Below are 21806 nucleotides of genomic sequence, written 5' to 3' on the forward strand. Positions count from 1 at the left end.
TACCTCACCTATCGCAGGTCTTCGGCTGGCCAAACCGGATAAACGTATGAGAGAAGAGACTTTCCAGAGTCGAACAAGGGTTAGGCTTTATTCAGGGTCTTGGTTACATGTGCAGGGGGAATTCTTCCTGAGGAGAGAGGAATCTCCCAAGGAGGCAAAGATCTTACAGTAAGAGAATGGAAGCGGGAGAGGGGAGAAGGAAGAGAGAAGAGGGGAGAGGGAAGAGGGGCCTTCTGTCCTCTAAGGGCCCCTCAGCGCTAAGAGCGCCTTCAAGCTTTCCTGACCCTACTTAAGCTCTCTGGCCACATAGTTTGCACCTGAATACCGTGCCTGCTCTCAGCCCTAGCTAGACAATAGGTGTACTCAGACCCCGGGCAAATCTCGAGGGCGGGAATGCTCTCTCCCACCACGTTTCCCACGGGAAGAGGCGGAAATGCACGAGATAGCCCAGTCTCACACCTCAATTCCCAGCTGTTCCCTGGGGGGGCCTCATGAGAATTCTAAGGTTTAGAAGTCCTCACTACTTTTTATCTGCCCGAGACTGTCCACATGGAACTGAGCTTACACCCCCAACATATACATATATATTTGCCTACTCCTTCTCTGTCTTTCTCTGTCTCTTTCTACCACTCTTTTTCTCTGTCTCCATTTCTCTCTATCTGCATATGTTCTCTCCCTGTCTGTCTGCTTCTCTCTGTGTGTCTCTCTCAATCACGCACACATACACATTTTCTCCCCAAAACATTCTGACAACTACTTTGTCTCACAACACACACAGACAAACTCCAACATACACGGTCTGTCTCTGTCACACAGAATCCCTTTATATATAAATCTCTCTTGTCCCAATCTTTCTCTCTCTCTGTGTGTCTTTCCCTCCCTCCCTCCTTCTTTCTCCCTCTTTCTCTCTCCCTCTCTTTCTGGCTCTCTGTCTATCTCTCTGCTTCTTTCTCTGTCTCTCCTCTCACCCCCACACACATCCATACTTTCTCCGCAGTATGTGCTCAACTCCATGCTGTCTCACAATCATAAAGGTAATAACTCTAATATATATACTCTGTCTCCTATCCACATACTGCTTCTCTCTCCCTGTCTCTCTCTGGATCTCTGTCTCTCTCCTCATATGTAAATTTGCATCTGGTTTTCTGTCTCTGTCTCTGTCTCTCTCTCTTCCTTCCTCTCTGTTCCTGTCTGTCTGTGTCTCTGTAGCTATCTCTCTGCCTTTCTTTCTCCCCTTTCTCACCTCCATACTCATACACTCTTTCTACCCAGAACATGCTCACATTTTTGTTGTCTTATAAACACAGACACACAAACTGTAATGTATACACTGTCTCTGATACACATACTAATTTTCTCTCCCTCGGCATATGTATATGTATAAATAGACATACAAATATGCTATATATACACATACACATCTGTACTGTTCTATCTATCTATATGCATTTAACAGATCTCTGACTATTTTTCTGTCTCTCATTCTATGTTTTTCTCTCTCACTATGTCCCCCTCTCTGGGTCTGTTTCTCTCTCTTTGCCTCTGTTTCTCTCTCTCCCCCACACACACATACACTTCTTTCACCCTAAAACATTTTCAAAATTATTTTGTCCAACAATTACGCACACCCAAACTCTAGTATATACATTCTGTCTCTGACACACATACTGATTCCCTTGATATGTAAATATCCATATATATACCTACCTTCTTTCTCTTTCTCTTTCTGCCTCTATAAATTCTCTCCCTCTACCCCTCTGTGTCTGTCTCACACACAGAAACACGTTTGCCGTCTCTCTCTCTGTTTTCCTCTGTCTTTCTCCCTCTCTTTATTGCTATTTCTCTGCCTCTATAGCTTCTCTCTCTGTGTCTCTGCTTCCCTTTGTGTCTCTCTCTTAACCACAGACATATGCAGACTTTCTCCCCAAAACTTTATGAAAACTGCTTTGCCTCCCAAATACACAGAAACAAACTCCAACATACACACTCCCGCTCTGACAGAGAATCTTTTCATTTATATATATGATATATATGTGTGTGTGTGTGTGTATATCTATCTGTACATACGTGCACATACACATACATATGTATGTATAGATCTATCTATATAAAAATAGGTCTATATATAAATATGTGTATAGGTACAGATATATACATATATATATATATATATATCTTCCTAATCTTTCTCCCTTTCTCTCTCTCTCTCTCTCTCTCTCTACATTTCTCACACGTCTGGCTATTTTTCTCTCTCCCTTTCCGTCTTTTTTGACTCTTATCTCTTTGCCTGTGGTTCTCTCTCTCTCACACAGACATATGCTCTTTCACGTCAAAACTTTTTGAAAACTGTTGTCTCACAAACACCCACACACAAACTCTAATAGACACATTGTGTTTCTGACACATATACTGATTCTCTTTCTATATAAATATGTTTATATGTATATATATATATATATATCTGCCTTCTCTCTCTTCCTCTGTCTCTCTGTCTCTCTCCCTCCCACTCTCCCTTTCTCCCTCCCACTCTCCCTCTCTCCCTCCCTCTCTCTTCCTTCCCCCCCTCTCCCTCCCCCTCTCTCTCCCCCTCCCTGTCCCTCTCTCTTTCCCTCTCTCCCTCCCTCAATACCCTTCCTCTCTCCCATCCTTCCTCTCTCCCTCTCACCCTCCCTGTCTCCCGCTCTTTCTTCCTCTCTCCCTTCCTCTCCCTATCTCCCCCTCTCTCTCTCCATCCCTGTCTCCCTCTCTCTGTCTCCCTCTCCCTCTCTCTCTGCCCCTAATTCTCTCTCTCTCTTTCTCTCCCTATCTCTCTCTCCATCTCTCCCTCCCTCTCTCTCCCTCTCTATCTCTCTCCTTATATAAACGTATATCTACATCTGCTTTCTGTTTCTTTTTCTCTCACTTTTTTTTTCTCTCTCTCTCTCTGTCCCTCTCTGTCTGGGTCTCTCTCTCACCCCCATACACATACAGCCTTACTCCCCAACATGTACTCAAATACATGTTGTCACAGAAACATAGTCAGACAAACTCTCATATGTACACTCTGTCTCTGACACACAATTGATTTTCTTTCTATACACACACAAACATATATACATATATATTTGCCTTCTCTCTCTTTCTCTCTCTATCTCTGTCTCTGTCTCTGTCTCTCTCCCTTTCTCACCCTCACACACCCTTTCTCCCCAGAACCTTCTCTAAACCATTTTGCCACACACATACACACACACACATAATCTCCAACATGTACACTGTATCTCTGACACACAAACTGATTCGCTTTCTTTCTCTCTGTGCCATCTCTCTGCCTCTTTTTCCCTTTTTTCTGTCTTTCACCCACAAACCCATACTCTCTTTCTCCCAAAACATTCTCAAAGTTGCTTTTTCTTACATACACACTCACAAACTCTATCATATACACTATGTCTCTCATACACGTAGTCATTTTCATTATCTGTCTCTGTGTCTGTCTGTTTCTGTCTTTGTCTCTGTCTTTCTCTGTCTGTCTGTCTCTCTGTCTCTCCCTCTCTCTCTTTGTCCAGGCACATACACAGTTTCTCTCCAAAACATACTCAAAACTATTTTGTCGCACAGAGACACACATACAAGTTGCATCCTATATACTCTGTCTCTGACACACATACGACTTCTGTTTTTCTCCCTCTCATTCTCTCTCTTTCTCTCTTCCAGCATCTTCATCTGACTTCTGTCTCTTTTTCTCTCTCACTGTCTCTGTTCCTGTCTGTGTCTCTGCGTCTCTCTGCCTTTCTTTCTGTCTCTCTCATCCCCACACTCATACACTGTTTGTCCCCAAAACATGCTCAAACCTATGTTATGGCATAAACACAAGCACACAAACTCTAACGTACACAATGTGTCTCAGACTCACATACTGTTTCTCTCTCACTCTCTCCATATATACACATTTTTCAGACATCTGACTATTTTTTTCTCTCCCTTTCCCTTTTTTTTTTTATCTCTCTCTCTCTGTCCCTCCCTCTCTGGGTCTCTCTCTGTTTGCCTCTGTCTCTCTCTCTCCTGCACACACATACACTCTTTCACCCCAAAATATTTTCTAAACTGTTTTCTGAGAAACACCCACACACAAACTCTAACATACACATTCTGTCTCTGACACACATACTGATTCCCTTTGTATATAAATATACATACATGTACCTGCTTCTGTCTCTCTATCTGTTTGTCTTTATTCATTCTCTCTCTCTGCCTCTCTTTCTGTGTCTTTCTCACGCACAGAGGCATACACATTCTCCCCCGAGAACATTCTCAAAAGTATTTTGTCTCATAAAGACACACACACAAACTCCAACATGTACACTGTGCTTCTGACCAACAGATTTTCTTCATATATCTATGTCCAATCTCTCTGTATCTCCCTGTGTTCTCTCTCTTTCTCTGTATCTCTCTGTGCCTCTGTCCACCTCTCTATCTTTCTCTCACCACCAAATACATACACACTTTCTCCCCAAATCATACTCCAAACTGTTTTCTCTCACAAACACACATACATGTATTGCTTCTCTCTCTCTCTCTGTCTCCGTCTCTCTCTGTCTCTCTTTGTTCTGCTCTTTGTGTGTCTCCCTCCCCCATAGACACATGCACACTTTCTCCCCCAAATATACTCAAAACTATTTTGTCTCTCTCTCTCTCTCACTCTCTCTCTCTCTCTCTCTCTCTCTCTCTCTCTCTCTCTCTCTCTCTCTCCTCCTGCCTTGTCTCTCTCTCTGCCTGTCTTTCTGCCTCTCTCTCAACCACACACACATACACTTTCTCCCCAATACATTCTCAAAACTATGTTCTCTCACAAATATACACACACAAATTCTCACATGTACATCCTCTCTATGATACACATAATGTTTCTCTCTCTCTTCATGTGTACATATATATATATACATATATATATATATATACACGTATATACATATATCTATATCTGCCCTCTGTCTCTCTCTTTCTCTCTCTCTGTCTCTCTCCCTCTGTGTTCCTCTCTGTGTCTCTCTGTCTCTGTTTTTCTCTCTCTGTTATGCCCGTACACGTATAGCCTCATTCCCCAATATGTGCTCAAAACTATGTTCTCTCACAAACACACACAAACTCTAACATACACACTCTGTCTCTGAGACACATACTGCTTCTCTCTTTTTCTCTCTTTATCCCTTGCTCTTTCTCTCTCTCTCTTCTGTCTCTGTCTGCCTCTCTTTCTGTCTCTCTCTCACTCACAGACACATGCACACTTTTTCCCCAGAACATACTCAAAACTATTTTGTCTCACAAAGACACACAGACAATCTGCATTCTATACACACTATCTCTGACACACACACAGCTTCTTCTGCTCCCCCACCCTCTCTCTCTCTCTCTCTCTCTCTTTCTCTCTGTCTCTTTTTCTACATGTTCCTTCTGTCTCTTTTTCTCCCTCTCCCTTTCTTTCTCTCTTTTTCTCTCTCTCTCTGTCCCTCTCTGTCTGGGTCTCTATCTCTCTGCCTATATTTCTCCATCTCTCACCCACACATACACACTTTTTCCCCAAAGTATACTCAAAACTATTTTGTTTCACATACACGCATACGCACACACACACACACAAACTCCAGCATATACACTCTGGCTTTCACTCACAGATTCTCTTTGTGTCTGCTTAACCTCTCTCTCTCTCTGTGTCTCTCTCTGTGTGTGTCTCTCTCAGTCTCTCTCTCTGTGTCTCTCAGTGTCTCTCTCTCTCTCTTTCTGTTTCTCTCTCCCTCTCTGTAACACAAATTGTCTATCCCTATTGCATTCTTTATCTTTCTCTCACGAACTCACTCTTTTTGCACTCACACATGCTCTCACATATATCTTGTCTTACGAACACAGCCACATTTTACCACATACACTCAATTTCTCACACACGTGCTTTTTCTGCATCTATCCCTTTGTCTTTCTCGCAGTCACAAACAAACACACACACATACTCTCTTTATTTCTCTTACCCAATCTTAAATAAAATTTAAAGTTAGAGGCAGCAAATTTCAGACAGAAAAGGTGTGAACACTTTTACAGTGGAGTAGAAGATTTGGAGTTGTTGAAAATAACATTTGAAACTTATTCTGGTTAGAATTAGCTCAGTTAAGGCAGTAATTTCAAGCGAAATACTTTGGAGGACAATGAAGGAAATGTGAAATACTTTATTGGAACAAAAGCTGACATTTAAAATACAACGAGGAGACTTAATTTAAGAATTACTGGAATACTTGAAAGCCATTATGAAAAAAAGAACATAGACCATGTTTCAAAAAATGATCAAGGAAAACTACCCTGACAAGAAACATAGATTAAATATAAATAGAAAGAATTCATCCCCTGAGAGAGATCCTGAAATGAATACTTCCAGGAATATTGTAGCCGAATCCCAGTGAAATTTGTCAAGGGCAAAGTATTTCAGGTAGCCAGAAAGAAACAATTCACATATAGTGGAGCCACAGTCAGGCTGTTCCTTTAATCTTCTAGCAACAGAAGTTAGTATTCAGGAAATACAAACTGTGAAACTTTAGCAATGACATACACAATCTATTGAAGTGCAGCAGAACAGCTGTAGCAGTTATACTAATTTTATAAAAAGGATTTTCAGATTATTCTATTACCTCACTCTCCTTGACTTTTTGAAATGTGATTGTACAGACATAAAGAAAGAGTGCAATTAAAACAACTGTGTTTCCAAATTCTGTCACTTAAGGAAAACATAGTAATATTCCAATGAAATGAAGGAGTAAGGAATTCTGTTTACATGAGACCCATCTAAATAAGTTTACTTTCTTCTTTTCACAGTCAAGATCAACACAGATCCTCCACTTCCCTCTAGCATCTCAGAGCATCGATGTAGACAATCTGCATCTCATATAAGGAGATGAGACAGAGATCTTTAGGGGTCCAGTGGAAAGTTTGTCTTTGAGTGAAGAAGCTTCAGTGTGACTCTGGCTTTGCCATTACCATCTTCCATGATCTCAAGGATGACACTGGGGGCTGGATTAGATTCAGGGTTGGGGAACCTGTACTCTTGAGGCCACATGTAATCCTTTGAGGTCTCTGAGGGTGACCTTTTGAGGGCTGAGTCTACATTTTACTGAAGAAATCCTTTTATTAAGGGGATTTGTTCTGTGAATTTTGGATTCAGTCAGAGGCTGCGCTTGAGGACCTAGAGGGTCACATCGGGCCTTGAGGGTGTAGATTCCTCAATAGGTGATTCCATCCAAGTCTCAAATTACAAATGAGCTTAGAATTCATGCTTTAGGAACACAGACTGGAAGAAACAAGAAGTTAAAAATTGGAGAGCTGGAAAATATATACGTGTGTATGTATGTATGTATATATATATACATACATATATATATATAATATTTTAGAAAGTGTTGTCATGTAGAAATTCTTTGCAGTGTTTTTAAAAATTCTTATCTATACACAGTGACCATGACTTCTACAAGGTCTCCTGATAAAGAAAGCTTCATAAACATTGTAAAAGGCTCTGACAAATCTGGCTAGGTGAGAACTCTCCAAAAGTCCTTTGTTGCCAGAACTCAGATTTTCTGCTTCTGAATTCTAAGAACCAAAAAGCAGGGCTTAAAATATAAAAATGGTGAAAACATTCCACAATTATGCTTGCTTGTCAGATATCCACTATATCCACAATTATTTGAAATACAAGACTGAATATAATCAATAAGAGAAGGACATTGAACATTTGTTCTGAAAAATAACAAATGGAGATATAAACTGAGAACAACAGTTGTTTTTTCCTTTAAAGACAGTTCTTCTCACAAATAGAACTCAATATGTCACCTAAAAGAAGGTGTAAAGACCACTTTTGCTCCAATTTGACATAAATATGAATTTATAAATAAATTTGAATTTATAATGAAAATATACTAACTTTATTTTCCTCATAACATTGCAAGGCCTAGAACCTGAAATTTACACCCTTCCTTTTGAGGCTTTTCCTTCATTTTGATAAGCATTCTTCTTTGGGCAATGGGCATCTGTTCTTTTGTTTATGGCTACTTGTATTATAGGAGCTATTCCCTTAGGAATTTGAGGAGTTCAAGTTGCAGTTTTTGTTGCTTGGTAAAACAAGTAATTTCCACGGGCTAACTGTGCTCTGATAGTTTGGGAAAGCAGTAAATGGTAACTATTGCTGTTATTTTTGGGCTTTCTTGAGAAGGAGATGAAGTTTGGATGTTTCCATAGCATCCCAAAGTCATGTGCCTGAGTGTCATGTCACTTTGCATCTCAGAGAGACAAGTGCAAGGATTGAATATGCATACACCAACTCTACATTCCCCCCCTTTCTCAGAGGTGAATAAATCACATGGTAAGAGGAAACTGTACAACAATAGGTGAGGGAGGGTCTGACAACTGACCCAATATCAGTAACATTTGAAGTCCACAAATGAGGGGACTTGGTTAAGAGTTCAGTGGTTAGGAAAGATTAAGGAGGGTCAAATGAATTACTGATCTGTCCTTGTAACTGGCTAAAGAACTCAGGACCCAGGAGGAAAAAAAAGCACTGATTTCTTCAATGAAGAAAGGAAGAGGGGTTCTGAGATATGGGCTACAATTATCTTATCAGCAGTTTTCAGAATTGAGATACACTCTTGACTGTGAGGAGGGGAGTGGGAAAGGCAGAAGGATTTAAAATTGTGAGTGTAGCACTTTTGTCCATAAGAGTTAGTGTCTTTTGCCCCTGTGTGAGCAAATGGGCATCTCCAGCAGGAGTCATGGGGATTATAGACATTATACATCCCCTACCTTTGTTACCCATTGTGCCAGTTGTCCCTGGAGCCTACTCGTACTGAGGTGCTTTCTGACATCAACTCCTATTGTTTTCTCTGTCAACTGAGACAACCATGAGTTGATACAGATCGAGATGAGTACCTATCTCAATACAGGTTTAGTGGGAACCAGTCAGCAAAACCTGTGGGATCCTCACTGGGGCTGGGATACTTGTTGGCTGGAGTGTGGAATTCTTCAAGTTGCCAGGGCTTGAAATTATAGATCCTGATCAAGTAATTCTCTTTAGAGTTTTTGCCTGAGTTGTACTTTCAAAGAAAACAGAGAAGCTGGGGGGCTGGTGATGCTTTTTGGTTAATGCTGATATGCTTTAGGTAGCTGGGTAGTTTGGGGGTTTTTAAGGAGAAGATTTACAATTGTAAGTGACTCACCAATTAGCAAAAACAGTTCTGAGAATCTAATTAATTAGTGTGTTCATTATGTATACATTAACTTTTATAAAAAATCAAAATTTCCTTTATGTTATATTTATGTTTAGCCATTTTGAAGTATTTTCTGCTTTTAAATTTAGGGTTAGGGTTTTAAATTGATCTTCCTCATCATAGTAACGTTATATATTCAGGGTTTTTTTTGTTAATTTTTTTCTTCCTTTTTTGTGATGTGGATTTTTTTAATGTAAGAGGTGGACTGTGGTGCTGTAGTATCCTAAGTTTTCTGTGGTGTGGCTTGGGGTTTCACACATGTGTTTTGGTGGGCTTCAAAGGTTACTTACTTGATTTGTATGGAAGGTAGGTTTCCTTTCTGAGTAGGGTGTGGGGAGTCTTTGTTGGCTTTAGGTGCGTGTAAGGATCAGCTGGTGGCATACTTTAGTAGGGGGATCTTCTTGCCGGGTTGGTGAATATTTATGGTGGTATACCATGGAGGAGAAATATCTTTATTTGTGGGTTTGGGGACCCTTGGTCTCCTGCTGGGTTACTATGGAAACAGGGTTTCTTTAGTGACTGGCTTTTGTGGTGGGTTCTCACTGTTGGCTTTACTAATTGTCATTAATAGGTTTAAGGCCTAAGTTGTGGTTTGTGGTGGAGGTGGGTTACTGGGATATGCAATGCTGTTTCAATATTTGTAGGAGGATTGGGCCTGAATGGCATGGAATGTTGTTTCTTGCTATGAAGATGTTTGGTTCTGGGCTGCTTTTGGTTTTGGACTCTCCCACAAGAGTAACAAAATGGTGTATTCCAGACCTGTGTAAGAAAGATTATTAGACAGGAAATTTAATACAAAGTAAGTATGAAGAAGCTAACATAACTTTTTGCATATGGTAATGGGATAACATGATCAGTCTTATGTTATCAGAGACATAATTTGTGGAAGAAGGAAGGGAGTAGGCAAATACTTGAAGTGGTGGGGAACAATTTGCCTATTTTTGCAATAGTTTAGGAAAGACGTGATAAGTTAAATTTTATGTGAGTAAAGATGAGTGGATGAATGTAAGAGAAGTTTGAAAAATACAATTAGCATTTCTTTGAGTTTTTGGTATTGACATTTGTTGATGATTCTGATAAAGTTGTGAAATGAGGGAGTAGAATACTGTGGGCAAGAAAAAAGGGAAAGAGACAAAAAGAAAAAGTAAGCAGGAGAAAAGAGAGAGAAAGGGGTGGAGAAAAAAGTAGGGAAAAAGAATGATGAAGAGCAGTAAAAAGAGTGACAGTAAAGTCTGGATGAACAAAAGAAAAATGAGGAATAAGTGTGTCACAGTTTTCTTTTATGTCTTTTGTTTAATTTTTAAAATTTAAAAAACCTTAGTGATAATAAATATTTTAAAAGTCACAGAAAACCCAGACTATATTAAAACCCACAAATTTTTATGAAAGTGTTTCCTCTGTAAAATGTTGCTTTAAATTGAGGCACAGGTGAAATGTGGGCGTGGTGTCCTCTCAAGATTCTAGAACCTTCATTCTCGAGGGTAGTTGTCTCCGCGATGATTGACTTTCTCATTGTCCAATCATCTTCTTCCCCTCCTGTCACTCGGTGGGTAGGTCCGTTTAAAAAAAACTGTGACGGAACTCCGCGAGCTTCCACTTCTGAGGTAAATATTTCTGCCTCTAAACGTTCCTTTACTATACACTAACTTTGCTTTGCGTCACTGAACTAGTTAGCACAAACACTTTCATTGTCTTTCTGAAGAATTTTTCTCTTATTTTCGACGTTTTTCCACATTCAGCCTCACTTGGTTTTCTTCGTATTTGAAAATTTTGCAGAATGGATTTCTCTCAAAATTGAAAAGTTTTATTTTGTTCAGTTCTCAGCACGTGGATGTTTGTGATGCAGTAAAATGTTTATCTCTTTTTGTCCTCAGATTCAATACTATTGGAATTATTAATTATTACTTAACTGACTGAAATATGTTTTAATCTTTTAAAACTACATACGTGTACACAAATAGTTTTCTTTTAAAATTATGGTGTTTTCAGTGTATTTTTCTAAAATCTTGTTTTGGACTTATACTATGTTCTCTTAATCTGAGCAACTTATACTTTCACAAATACTTTGATTAAATTTACGATGTCACTTTTACCATTATGTAGTTCTACACAATAATTAACTTCCATTTTTTTCTTTGTTGACTAAAAATTCATGTTTTCACATTTGTTTCTAACAGTTTGGATTTTTGTTTTTTTCTTTCTCTTAATCAAATTACAAAATTCCTTGTATATCTTTATGTTTAAAAATCAGTTGCTACTTTCATCTGTTTGAATTTTTAAAAATTAAATATTTTGTAAAATTAATTTCTTCATTTTAATTGTGTATTTTTTTTTCTAGATTATATATCTTTTGAAATGGAAAATCCCAAGGATGAGGTAAATATGTTCTCTATGTTTATAAATTAATTTTAAATATTTAAAAAATCCATTATCTCTTACTCTTTTACAATTAAAACATTTACACAGACTTATTAGTAAAACTGCGAACAAACCATAAGGACAGGCACCATTTGGAAATTTATATCCACAAACTCTCTACAGCTTGTCTGTACTTTTTATATGGCTCAAGTTTGCAAAAAAAAATTTTCATCACTTAAATATGTTCTGATTCTTAATATTTTGACAATAGCAAAAAGAATAACTACTGTTGCGGCATAACTTACTAACTTTTTATAGTCATACTGCAAAAGTTATTACTCAACACTTCACATATGTGATTCTTGTCTACTTAAAATGATATGCAGTAGTGCAATATTGACTCAATCGAAGCAAAAATTTTCGGGAGAAAAACGATATTGTAACAGAAATCCAGTGTTTGTCATGTACTCTTCCTCTCTGGTATATATTAAAATGTTTATTGATTAATATTAAAGTCATAATTAAAAACAAATTTTAATAAAGGATGTCAGACAATTACACCTTAATGAAAAAATGTTAACTGGAAGTACAGTGGAATTCTTGACAATCATAGAAATAAAAACTAAATTATTGTAAAAATCCAAAAGCAAATAGACATATAATAGGATTCTGAAACCCTCCAAATAAGACATAAACCAAGAATGCCCATTTTCAACACTATTAGAAACACACTTGACACTAATAAGGTATCAAGGAAAATTTGTAGCAGCAGACACTGTCTTTTGATTAGTTGAGTCCACCTTATTATCTAACTTTTTCTTAATGACTTCATCAATTAACAATAACCTGTGGAAACTTAACTTTTGCTGTCTCTCACAACACTGCAATAGTTCCACAAATTCTAACTGCAATAGCAAAATAACTGGCAATTATAAAACACCAGTAAGAAGAAACGTAATAAAAGACTAAATCTTTTACATTGCATAGTAGTGTATGTATACTAGAAACCCCTTGAGAGTAATATTAAAAACTTAATGAAAATAATTAACTTCACCAAAAGAAACAAAAAAAGGAAGGAGGAGAAATAATAGGAGAGAGGGAAAAGGAATGGTTGAGGGAAGGTTTGAAATGTGCTATGATTCCCCAAAGAAATTATATTCTGTTAAATAGAATCACTACAGTAGCAGTAGATAAGGCAGCATCTTGAAGATACTCTGAAAAGATGAATTTCTGTGTCTCTATAGTTCAATATTGGTAGATTTCTGAACACCTCACTCTCTTTCACCCTCCATATCCAGACCTAGGCATGTTGATTTGACCATCTCAACAGATCTCAAATATGTGCCTCTTTCTCTACCCTCTCCCTAGTGCAATTCCTCAATTCTCTTTCCCACTTCACTCTAACCTCCTTCCATCCCTTAGAGTGATTTTCTGAAAAATTCTCATCTGTCATTCTCCTCCTGCCAGCCCTCCATTTCATTAAAGTCGCATGGCTCCCTTATTGCCTTTAGAATCACATGTAAAACCCCATCATAACCTAGCTCTATAGCTTTCATCGAGTTAAAAACGTACTCTCCAGTTTATGCTCTTTGACTCAGTAACACTGGCTTCCTGGCTGTTCCATGAACTAAACATTCCATCTCTGGTCATTCTTTCTTGCTATCCCCCACCTTGCAGTATTCAAGCTTTGTTTCAGTGAAAACTAAAGTCCCACCTTCTGTAGGAACCTTCCTCAGCCTCTATTAATTCACTTACCTTCACTTGTCAGTTTTTCCTATTTATCCAGTATGTAGCTTGATTTTTACATATTTGCTTGTTTTTTTCCTATTAGAGTGTGAGCTTTTGAATACAGGGACTGACTTGTCTTTTTTTCAAAACTCAGTTTCTGACAATACTATGTGCTTAATATTTTTTGTTTTGATCAACAGTAATATGATATCAGTATTAGTTGGAAGGTCATTTCAATAATTTACTGAAGAAGCTAAGTCTAATATTTTCCAAGAAGACGCCACATGGCGTCAGAACAGAAAAATGGTTGAATATTAAAAACTTAACTTTGCGCTGCAAAGTGGTAAAGGCACTAACCTGGACTCAAGAAGACTCATCTCCCTTCATTTTCAGATGTGACCTCAGACATTTGCTAGTTGCATTAACCCTGTTTGCCTCAATTTCCTCATCTGTAAAATGAACTAGATGAGGAAATGCAAAACCCTGTCGATCTTTCTTAAGAAAACCCCAAATTGGGTCACAAGGAGTTAGAATTGAAAAGGAGAAAACTATGGATTTACTAACATTTTACTTGCTTTTTCTTTTTAGGGTGGTGGTCATTCTGAAGGACTGAAACCATCTTGCTCAGAAAGGTTAGTGCTATTTCTGACCAAAATACATGAATTAAAAAAAAAATACAAACACACCTATGGAATCACGTAATTTGAAATATTGTCGTATCATTTTCACCAAGGAAGTCATTTTTGTAATAACATGCAGTCTACTAGTATTACCTTGTTTTTTCATTTGGCATACTTAAGTACAAACATAGATTTTACATTTTATTTAGGAAACTTAAACCTATCAACTCTGATGATGAACAGAATGTGGATGAATCTACATATGAATTTCAGTCAGATGAAGATTCAAATAATCTTCTTAGGAAAAACTTCACTGAAGGTAATTTATTATTTCTATGGTTGCAGTAAATATGTAATTTCCTTAGCATGTTTGATGGGGGAATACTGGGCTATCAAGAATTCCTTTCCATAGATGTGAACACATGAAGAGCATATTTGGGATCAGTATAAATGTGAGCCGTCAGTAACTTCCCCAGTTCTACAGCCCTTGTGAAGGTGGCAAATTCAGCCCTCTGAGCAGAGATCCTCTAAGTTATTATAAAGGCTGACTTGGGTTTTGTGTTTGTCCTTTATTACCAAAGAACATCATGCCATCACAGAAATGATGACGTGGCTTGCACTTGACTTTGTTTTGAGTGATGGAGGGCTGTGCAGATCACCAGCCTCACTTCTCCTCCAGAGCCATCTGAATCCAGTGACCAGATATCAGGATGACTGGAGATGGCCCAGGTGCACTGGGAGACCTTGGTTCCTTTAGGTCAAGGTCTTCACAGTTACTTCTTAGGGTGAGGTAATACCCATTCAGGGAGTAGGCCTGTTGAAGAGATAGCTAGGGCGTGGCCTCTTTAATGAGGCAAAGAAAAAGAAAGACATCAGGCTGGGAGGGAAACAGCAACAGTTACTACTGATAATCACTCTAAAGCTAGGAGGGTCCAGAGGAGCCCTTAGGCAAGGGACCTTTGGCGTCCCAGCTTCAGTGTACACTAGGATTAAGGTTTTAAGAAAGGAGAAGACAGGACAGGACAGGAGGGTTCAACTCCCACCTCAAATACTTCCTGATGAGACCACTAGCTCAACAAGTATTATCTAAATGAAGGAAGATTTGTGAGATAGGTGTACTTCAATCATTTCAAACTTATAACTTCGTTTCTAATTAACTCCAAGAAACTTATACACCTTTATAAAGTCCTCATCAGATGATGATCAGACTCACTGTGGACCTTGTATTTCTTGAAGTATGCTATATTGGTAGAACATAACCTATTAGGCCCTACCACCCTGGAAAAGCTTTGAAGATACTTCTTGCAACAAATGATATCTACTTTTCCTGAATCACACCATCTCACCACTAACTAGGAAGCTAGTCAGCCACTTGATGATAAATTCTTTGGCCATGGCAATGAGTGAGGAAACAAAGACACTTCTATTTCGAAAGGGGGAGTCAAGAGGGCACTAAGAATCAATTTTTAGACACTTATGGAATTACTTTACATCTTAGGACAACAACCACCTTCCCAGCAACAGAGAGGAAAGAGCTCTGAAAGTGTATCATCCTTCCCTGGAGACCAGGCATTACTTTTTGGTAAGCAATCACTCCAGTGAAGATTCTCTCTCTCTCTCTCTCTCTCTAGCTAAATCCAGCTACACCTTACATCTCACTGATTCTACTTGGAGAGGCAGTTGTACAGGCTCATAAAAGCTTCATGTTGTAATGTGGATAATAGGTATTCTTCATCCACTTTGGTTTTTCCTACGTGAATACTTAGACCAAATATTTGACTTCATTGTAGATGTTGCTTATATTCTTTGAGAGAGGAATTAAAAGAGATTACTTTATTTAATCCTGATTTTTTAACATTAAGCAAAGAATAAAACTGGGAAAATGTGTGTTCTCTAAAAGTTATTTCAAAGAATCTTGTATGATTTTGACATGCATGGGACATCTTGGTGTAGAAGAGAAGTTAAAATGGCTTTCCAGTCTATTGCAACAAATCTTTTATTAGGCAATATACAAATATAATGGGAGTTTTTAGTCCCAACATTTTAGTCAAATTATGTGACTTTAAAGATGTAGTCTTATAATGATAAAATATTTATGATTTGGAGGACCTTAATGAACTTTTCATAAAATTGCTTTATGTTTTTTTTAAATGTTGTCACATTAAATGGCAGTTTTGTTCATATTAATGTTTTTAGAAATGATTTTCATGAGTACTGCAGTATGAGTTGACCAGGTTTCCCACGAAATAATGTTTCTTCTCTACTACTGAATAGTCCTTAATTAAATTGAACCCATCTGTGGAGCAAAAATAAAATCCTTGAAGTTAGGGGTGGCTGGATCTAGAGTCTCAGTCTTAAATGGTATCACGTAACAGAGAAGCAAGGTAGCTGGATTGAGAGTGTGGCATACCTAGAAAGTTAGGTCAGGGTGTCTTACGGGAGAGCCTGGTATTTGCAGAACCTGCCACTTTAGTTTCCAAGATAGTTTGAACCTGATGAGGAGTTAGGACTTTTAAAGGTTGTCCATGAGTAGGTTTGGAGCATTCCTCAATTAGAATTGAGGCAGCCACTGCTTCTAGACAAGGTGGCCACCCAGAGTTAACACAGTTTGTGTAGTGAAGGAGCTACCAGTCTGGGTCAGATCATAGGGAATGGGTTAAAACTCCCAAGCTTTTGGTCTCATTAGCGTTTTTCCAGATTGGGCAGGGTTAAGTCTGGGGTAGTCAGTTTCGGCTTCAAAATATTGAAGGCCTTGACTTAGGCCAAAGGGAGGAAGTCAAGGCCTTGAGGAGAGTCATAGAGGGGCTTCTGGGGATCCTGATTCTGTAAAACTCTGCTATACCCAGAAAGGTGTATAATTATTTTTTAGTGGATGGAACAAGGATGGACAAAATTGCCAGTTTCCTTTCTGGAGTTAGAGACTGGAAAGTGGGAGTCAGTTAATAGCTTAGATATTTTTCAGACTAATTGGAAATTTGGAATAAAGCAGAGGAGACATTTTAACCACAAGGACTCAGGAAGCTGAGGGTCTGTACAGTAGTGGCCGGGGAGGCCTCCCAGGTTGGGCTATAAATGAGAATATCTATGTGTTAAATTGGGCTAGTCTTAATATCAGATCCCTCATATCTTTCCTAAAGCCTGTTCAAAAAAGTGGGAGCTATCTCCAGATATTTCCCTCCTAGGCTTTGGACTTAATCAGGTACTGGTGACAGAATCTTGGAGACAGGAGCTGGGATGATGTGGGGTAGCTTGCTCCCAGACTGAGGAGTCTACTTCACCACTGATTTCTGATTAGCTAAATAAAAGTGCTGCAGAACCAGGTTTCCAAATTCACCATTTGGATCTGACCTGAACAGGGCCAGGAGAGGAGGACAAGAAATCAGTGATTACAAAATAGATGCTAGAACTGGGAAGGCCTCAAGGCAGTTTCTAAATTTACCTTCAGTCCCCATGACCTGATGGTATGAAGGCCAAAGTGCTGGAGTAGAATAGGGTAAGTGGCTCCTGTGTCAGACCTACCTGCCACGTCCAAAGTTATCCTGGTATTTGGTAATGCAGAAGCAGGGAACTTGGTTGGATTCCAGCCTGTCATTCCAAAGTCCTAATGAGTCTAGAGTATGGGAAGAGGCTACTTGACTCCATTTGTGGCAGTCTCTCTTCCAGTTTCCCTCCTGCTTGTAAATAGGACATAGGCCTTCTGGGTTCCTCTTTAGCAGGTACTTATGAGATCAGTGACCTTTCTTAAGGCATTGAAAGCATGAATCCTCCCCAAATGGAATTATGGACGGTACTCTTCTAGGTGCTGGGTTTGGTAGCAATCAGAAGTTGAGTCTGTTCTCTGTTGGCTAGCCTTGTGGTTTTTATCTTGTGCAGCAGTTTAGTCCAAAAGCTAGGCCTGTGTCAGGGGGTCCATAGCTAACTTCAGCAATTTCTCTGAATGTCTGGGGGCAGATAAATAGTAAAGTCCATGCTAAGGATGCAAGTTTGGGTCCAGGTTGGTGTATTCTTAAGGGCCTCATCTTGAAAAAGTGTGGGGTTCTCCTCAGGCCCTTAAATAAATAACCTCCTTAAGCTTTTTATAGTTCCTGTATTTCCTAATACTCCTTTCTGCACCCCCATCAGTTAGGAAAATTAACATTTCTGTATCCCTATCATTGGTAATCCCAACCTGGAACTGATGTTGCCCAGGTGGGGTGGGGGAACAGGAAAGGAGACGCAATCTACTGATAGTATCAGCCCCAAATTTCTGATCCTTCTCTTTCTCTTCTGTGGTACAATAGGAGGAAATATATTATTGTGCCCCATGTTAGGTCAGATTGGTGGTTATGGTTTCTTAAGAATTTCAGCTTTAACTAACTATAAGACGCAGAGGTTAATAATATAATTATATTGTAATGTTAACAAACTTGCCCTTTTGCTTCATCCACTGACTTTCAAAGACTTGTTTTTTATTCTGACACTCAAGGTTGATTCACTTTTCTTTATGTAGTTCACATAATAATTATTAATGTTAAATTGTAGGTAATGTGGTTGTGCAATCAGAACCAGTGCAGAAGGAAGACAAAGGTGATTTTCAGCGGTCTAAAGTTAGCAATAAATATAAAATTGAAACTAAAACTCTCAAAAAATGTGTGGGTAAGTAGTTTAGATGAAAATGGATTTCAAAGCAGCTTTTGTACAAACAACATAAAGAGTATAGAAAATCATGGAAAGATAGGAATTAACATAAAGTGATTACAATTACGTAAACAGGAAAAAATAGCAGAAAAAGAAATTAAATAGTTCCTACAACCAATTGAAGGTCAACAAAGAGTTGAGTTTTAGAAGTGGGGGACTATAGGTATAAAATATTTCATACACTTTCAGACTTGATTGATATATTGGGTGGATTGACTGGTTTGGTTATTTTATTTTATTTTATTTTTTATTTAGAAGGAGATGGTCTCTGGGTATTTTGGGGGGAATTGCAGGTGAAAATGAGTGCATCACAAAAAATAGAAGGTATCCAAAGAATACAAAAAATTATTCATGAAAAATTAAATTCCTATTTTGTACAAAAGTAGGCTGCTTAAAATAAAAAGTGTAACACTTTTGGATATCTGCTTTTAAGTACTCTATACTTTGCATCTATATTGGATCTAAGTTTGTTTTAATTCAAGACCTAAATTTCACTTTATCTTTTTATCACTCTGTAATCAGACATTATTAAATGCCTGACATTTATCTTAGAATTAAGACAATTAAATCCCAGGGTTGAAAAGTGCATTGTTTCATCTAATCAAACCTATACCTGAAATAAGAATTCATTTAACCTACATCCTTGAAAATGTTCTTCATAACTCAATTTAAACATCTTTGTAAATGAAGAGAATATAATTATGAGTTTATTTTACTTTGACAGCACAAATGAGAAAAAAAATAATTCATTGAGTTGATACTTCTTGCTCTATCACTTCTCATATGTAGTTTGTGGCTCATCATAGAGTACTTTATTATAAAAGTTGTGTTGATGTGTGTGTCTGTATATATATATATATACATATATGTATATTATAACTCCTTTTTTAACTTCTTTTAATACAGCCCAAATTCAGATTTATCTCTTTCAATGTAATCTGCTGTCTGGCATTTTAGCATATCACTATAATGAGATTTTAGTACCCTTCTGCTATATACTATAAATTCAGACCTAAAGGTAAAAACTGTAGTTATTTGACTTTTTTTCTCATAGATCATTTTACTTCATTTGGATTTTGTTTATTTTAATGTCTTAGGATTAATATTATTATTATATTGTTTTAATATTATCAATAATTGGTCTGTGTATTATAGACTTTTGCATTCTCCTCTGTCTCTTCACATTGGATGTCCTCCTTGTTTGGAATTTGCAATAGCTTTTACTGAAACCCTTTCTTAATCATCCCAGCTGTTAATTCCCTTCCTTCCTCCTCTCTCCTCATTTTTGTCTGACACTCTGCGACCCTGTTGACCATACTGTCCCTGGGGTTTTCCTTTTTTTTCTTTTAAATTTTTTTAAAAATTAAAAAAAATACAGAATGAGAAAGGAAAAAGGAAACATTGCTGTGTACAAAGCAGAATATGAGAGAATTTTGTATAAAACACTAGATTTCCATTTCAAGAGAACCTATATAATAAATAGTACACATTATTTTCAGAGTTATTCAGCTTTTCTTTGCTCCTTGTAGATTTTCTTTTGTTCTGTGCAGTACTTTTTACTTTATTTTTCCCCTTCCTTTCTTCCTCTTCTGCCCTAAAGAAGGTTACAGTTAAGCATGGATATATGTGTGTATGTATATATGTATACAAACATACATATGTATATATATATTTATACACACATATAGATATGAACATCAATAAACATGCATATTTATACATATACACTAATATACATATATGTAAGACTAGTATGCTTATTTCCATTTGTCATGTTTCTCTGGATAGCATCTTCCTTCATATTTTGACATATTTCTGACATGGTTTATGGGTGCTGACACTAGGTGGTGAGACCTCAAAATGTCAAGATACAGGTGGCATCACTTGGAACAAATCTACATACTCAAGCTGTCTCTCTAGCCAGGTGGCAAAGTTTATTGTAACACTTAAACAGGCAAGGGGTTAGGCTTCTTAGGCTGCTAGGGTTATATAGAAAAGGGTCAGGAAGGAAAATGTCAAGAATGCTCATTAAGTAATCTAGGGATTTCAAAGGAATATGTAAGGGGTCTGGTGTCTTTGGGAACAGGCATCAGTGATCTTGGATGAAAAAAATTCAGGTAGTCAACAGAGATAGGAATTTGCATCAGGAAAGAATTTTCTCACAAGAAACTGGGTTGCTTTTGTTTTAGTTGTATAATTGGGGTAGTATTGAATAATTAGGTTAAATTGTCATTTTTTATTATGTTGGTTTTACCTACTGTTAAAGACACACGACACACAAAAAGTGTCAAGGAAAATTCATTAAAATGGAGTTCAGAAGATGGAGGGCCTTATGAACAACTGGTCTCCAGAATGGCTACTGGAGACTAAAACAAGGTCAAGATAAGACAGGCTTTTAACAGAATTCTGCTGGCCATGTGACTTTATGTTCTGTCTGCTAGGCTTTCCCCCAAATAGCTCATTGGGCTTGTGCAGTAGTTTCTGACCTTTACCTGACCATCCTAGGTTGTGACTCTGGGCAAATACAACTTCCTTGTTTCCCATACTACCCACAAACAATAAATATTTCTTGAGCTATTTAGATCTGAATTTATTTGTGTATAAAATGTTTTATATTTATGTTCATTCTTCCTGTGTCTTTTTTGGCAAGTGTACTCTCAGATGTTTCGTACAACCTAGTTATTTAAAATGACTTAAAACAATTTAAAATAATATTGCTGACATGGAGTATAGTTTTCTTGTTTTTCTCTTTTAAGTCTATTTTAGCTTTAACTTTTTCTGGGATTTTGATTAATACCTCTGCTTTTTTTTACATAGTAAGTCCTGCTCCTGACCTTTATTTGTCTTTGTGTGTATCTCATTTTTATATTGTTTGGTGAAGGCAACATATTGTTGAATTAAAATTTTTAATCTGCTATTTCAGTTTTTTGGATAAATGCATTCCATTAACCTTCTAAGCTGTAATTGTTTGTATATTTTCTTACTTCCTGTTATTCCTCGCTATCCTCAGTTTTTTTCCTATCCCTTCTCATTCCTTGGTTTTACTTCTACCATCCAATTTGCTTCTTGCCATCCAATTTCTTAACCACCCTTGTAGAACTCCCTGCTTTATCCCACTCTTTTCTTCTCACCACCTTGTTTCTTTCTCAAACCTGTA

At 37.7% G+C, this 21806-nt stretch overlaps 1 protein-coding gene across 1 annotated transcript in view; it reads left to right on the forward strand.

Annotated features, from left to right (window-relative positions):
- Positions 1 to 10762: 10762 nt before the first annotated feature.
- The window catches only part of LOC140516993 (transcriptional regulator ATRX-like), an 87949-nt gene continuing 76905 nt past the window's right edge, over positions 10763 to 21806 (forward strand). The window contains 4 exon segments of the mRNA XM_072627841.1: positions 10763 to 10870; positions 13941 to 13984; positions 14182 to 14291; positions 18494 to 18607. Coding sequence (XP_072483942.1) covers positions 10763 to 10870; positions 13941 to 13984; positions 14182 to 14291; positions 18494 to 18607 — 376 coding nt within the window.

Source organism: Notamacropus eugenii (assembly GCF_028372415.1).
Source record: "Notamacropus eugenii isolate mMacEug1 chromosome Y unlocalized genomic scaffold, mMacEug1.pri_v2 SUPER_Y_unloc_22, whole genome shotgun sequence".
Taxonomy (NCBI): domain Eukaryota; kingdom Metazoa; phylum Chordata; class Mammalia; order Diprotodontia; family Macropodidae; genus Notamacropus; species Notamacropus eugenii.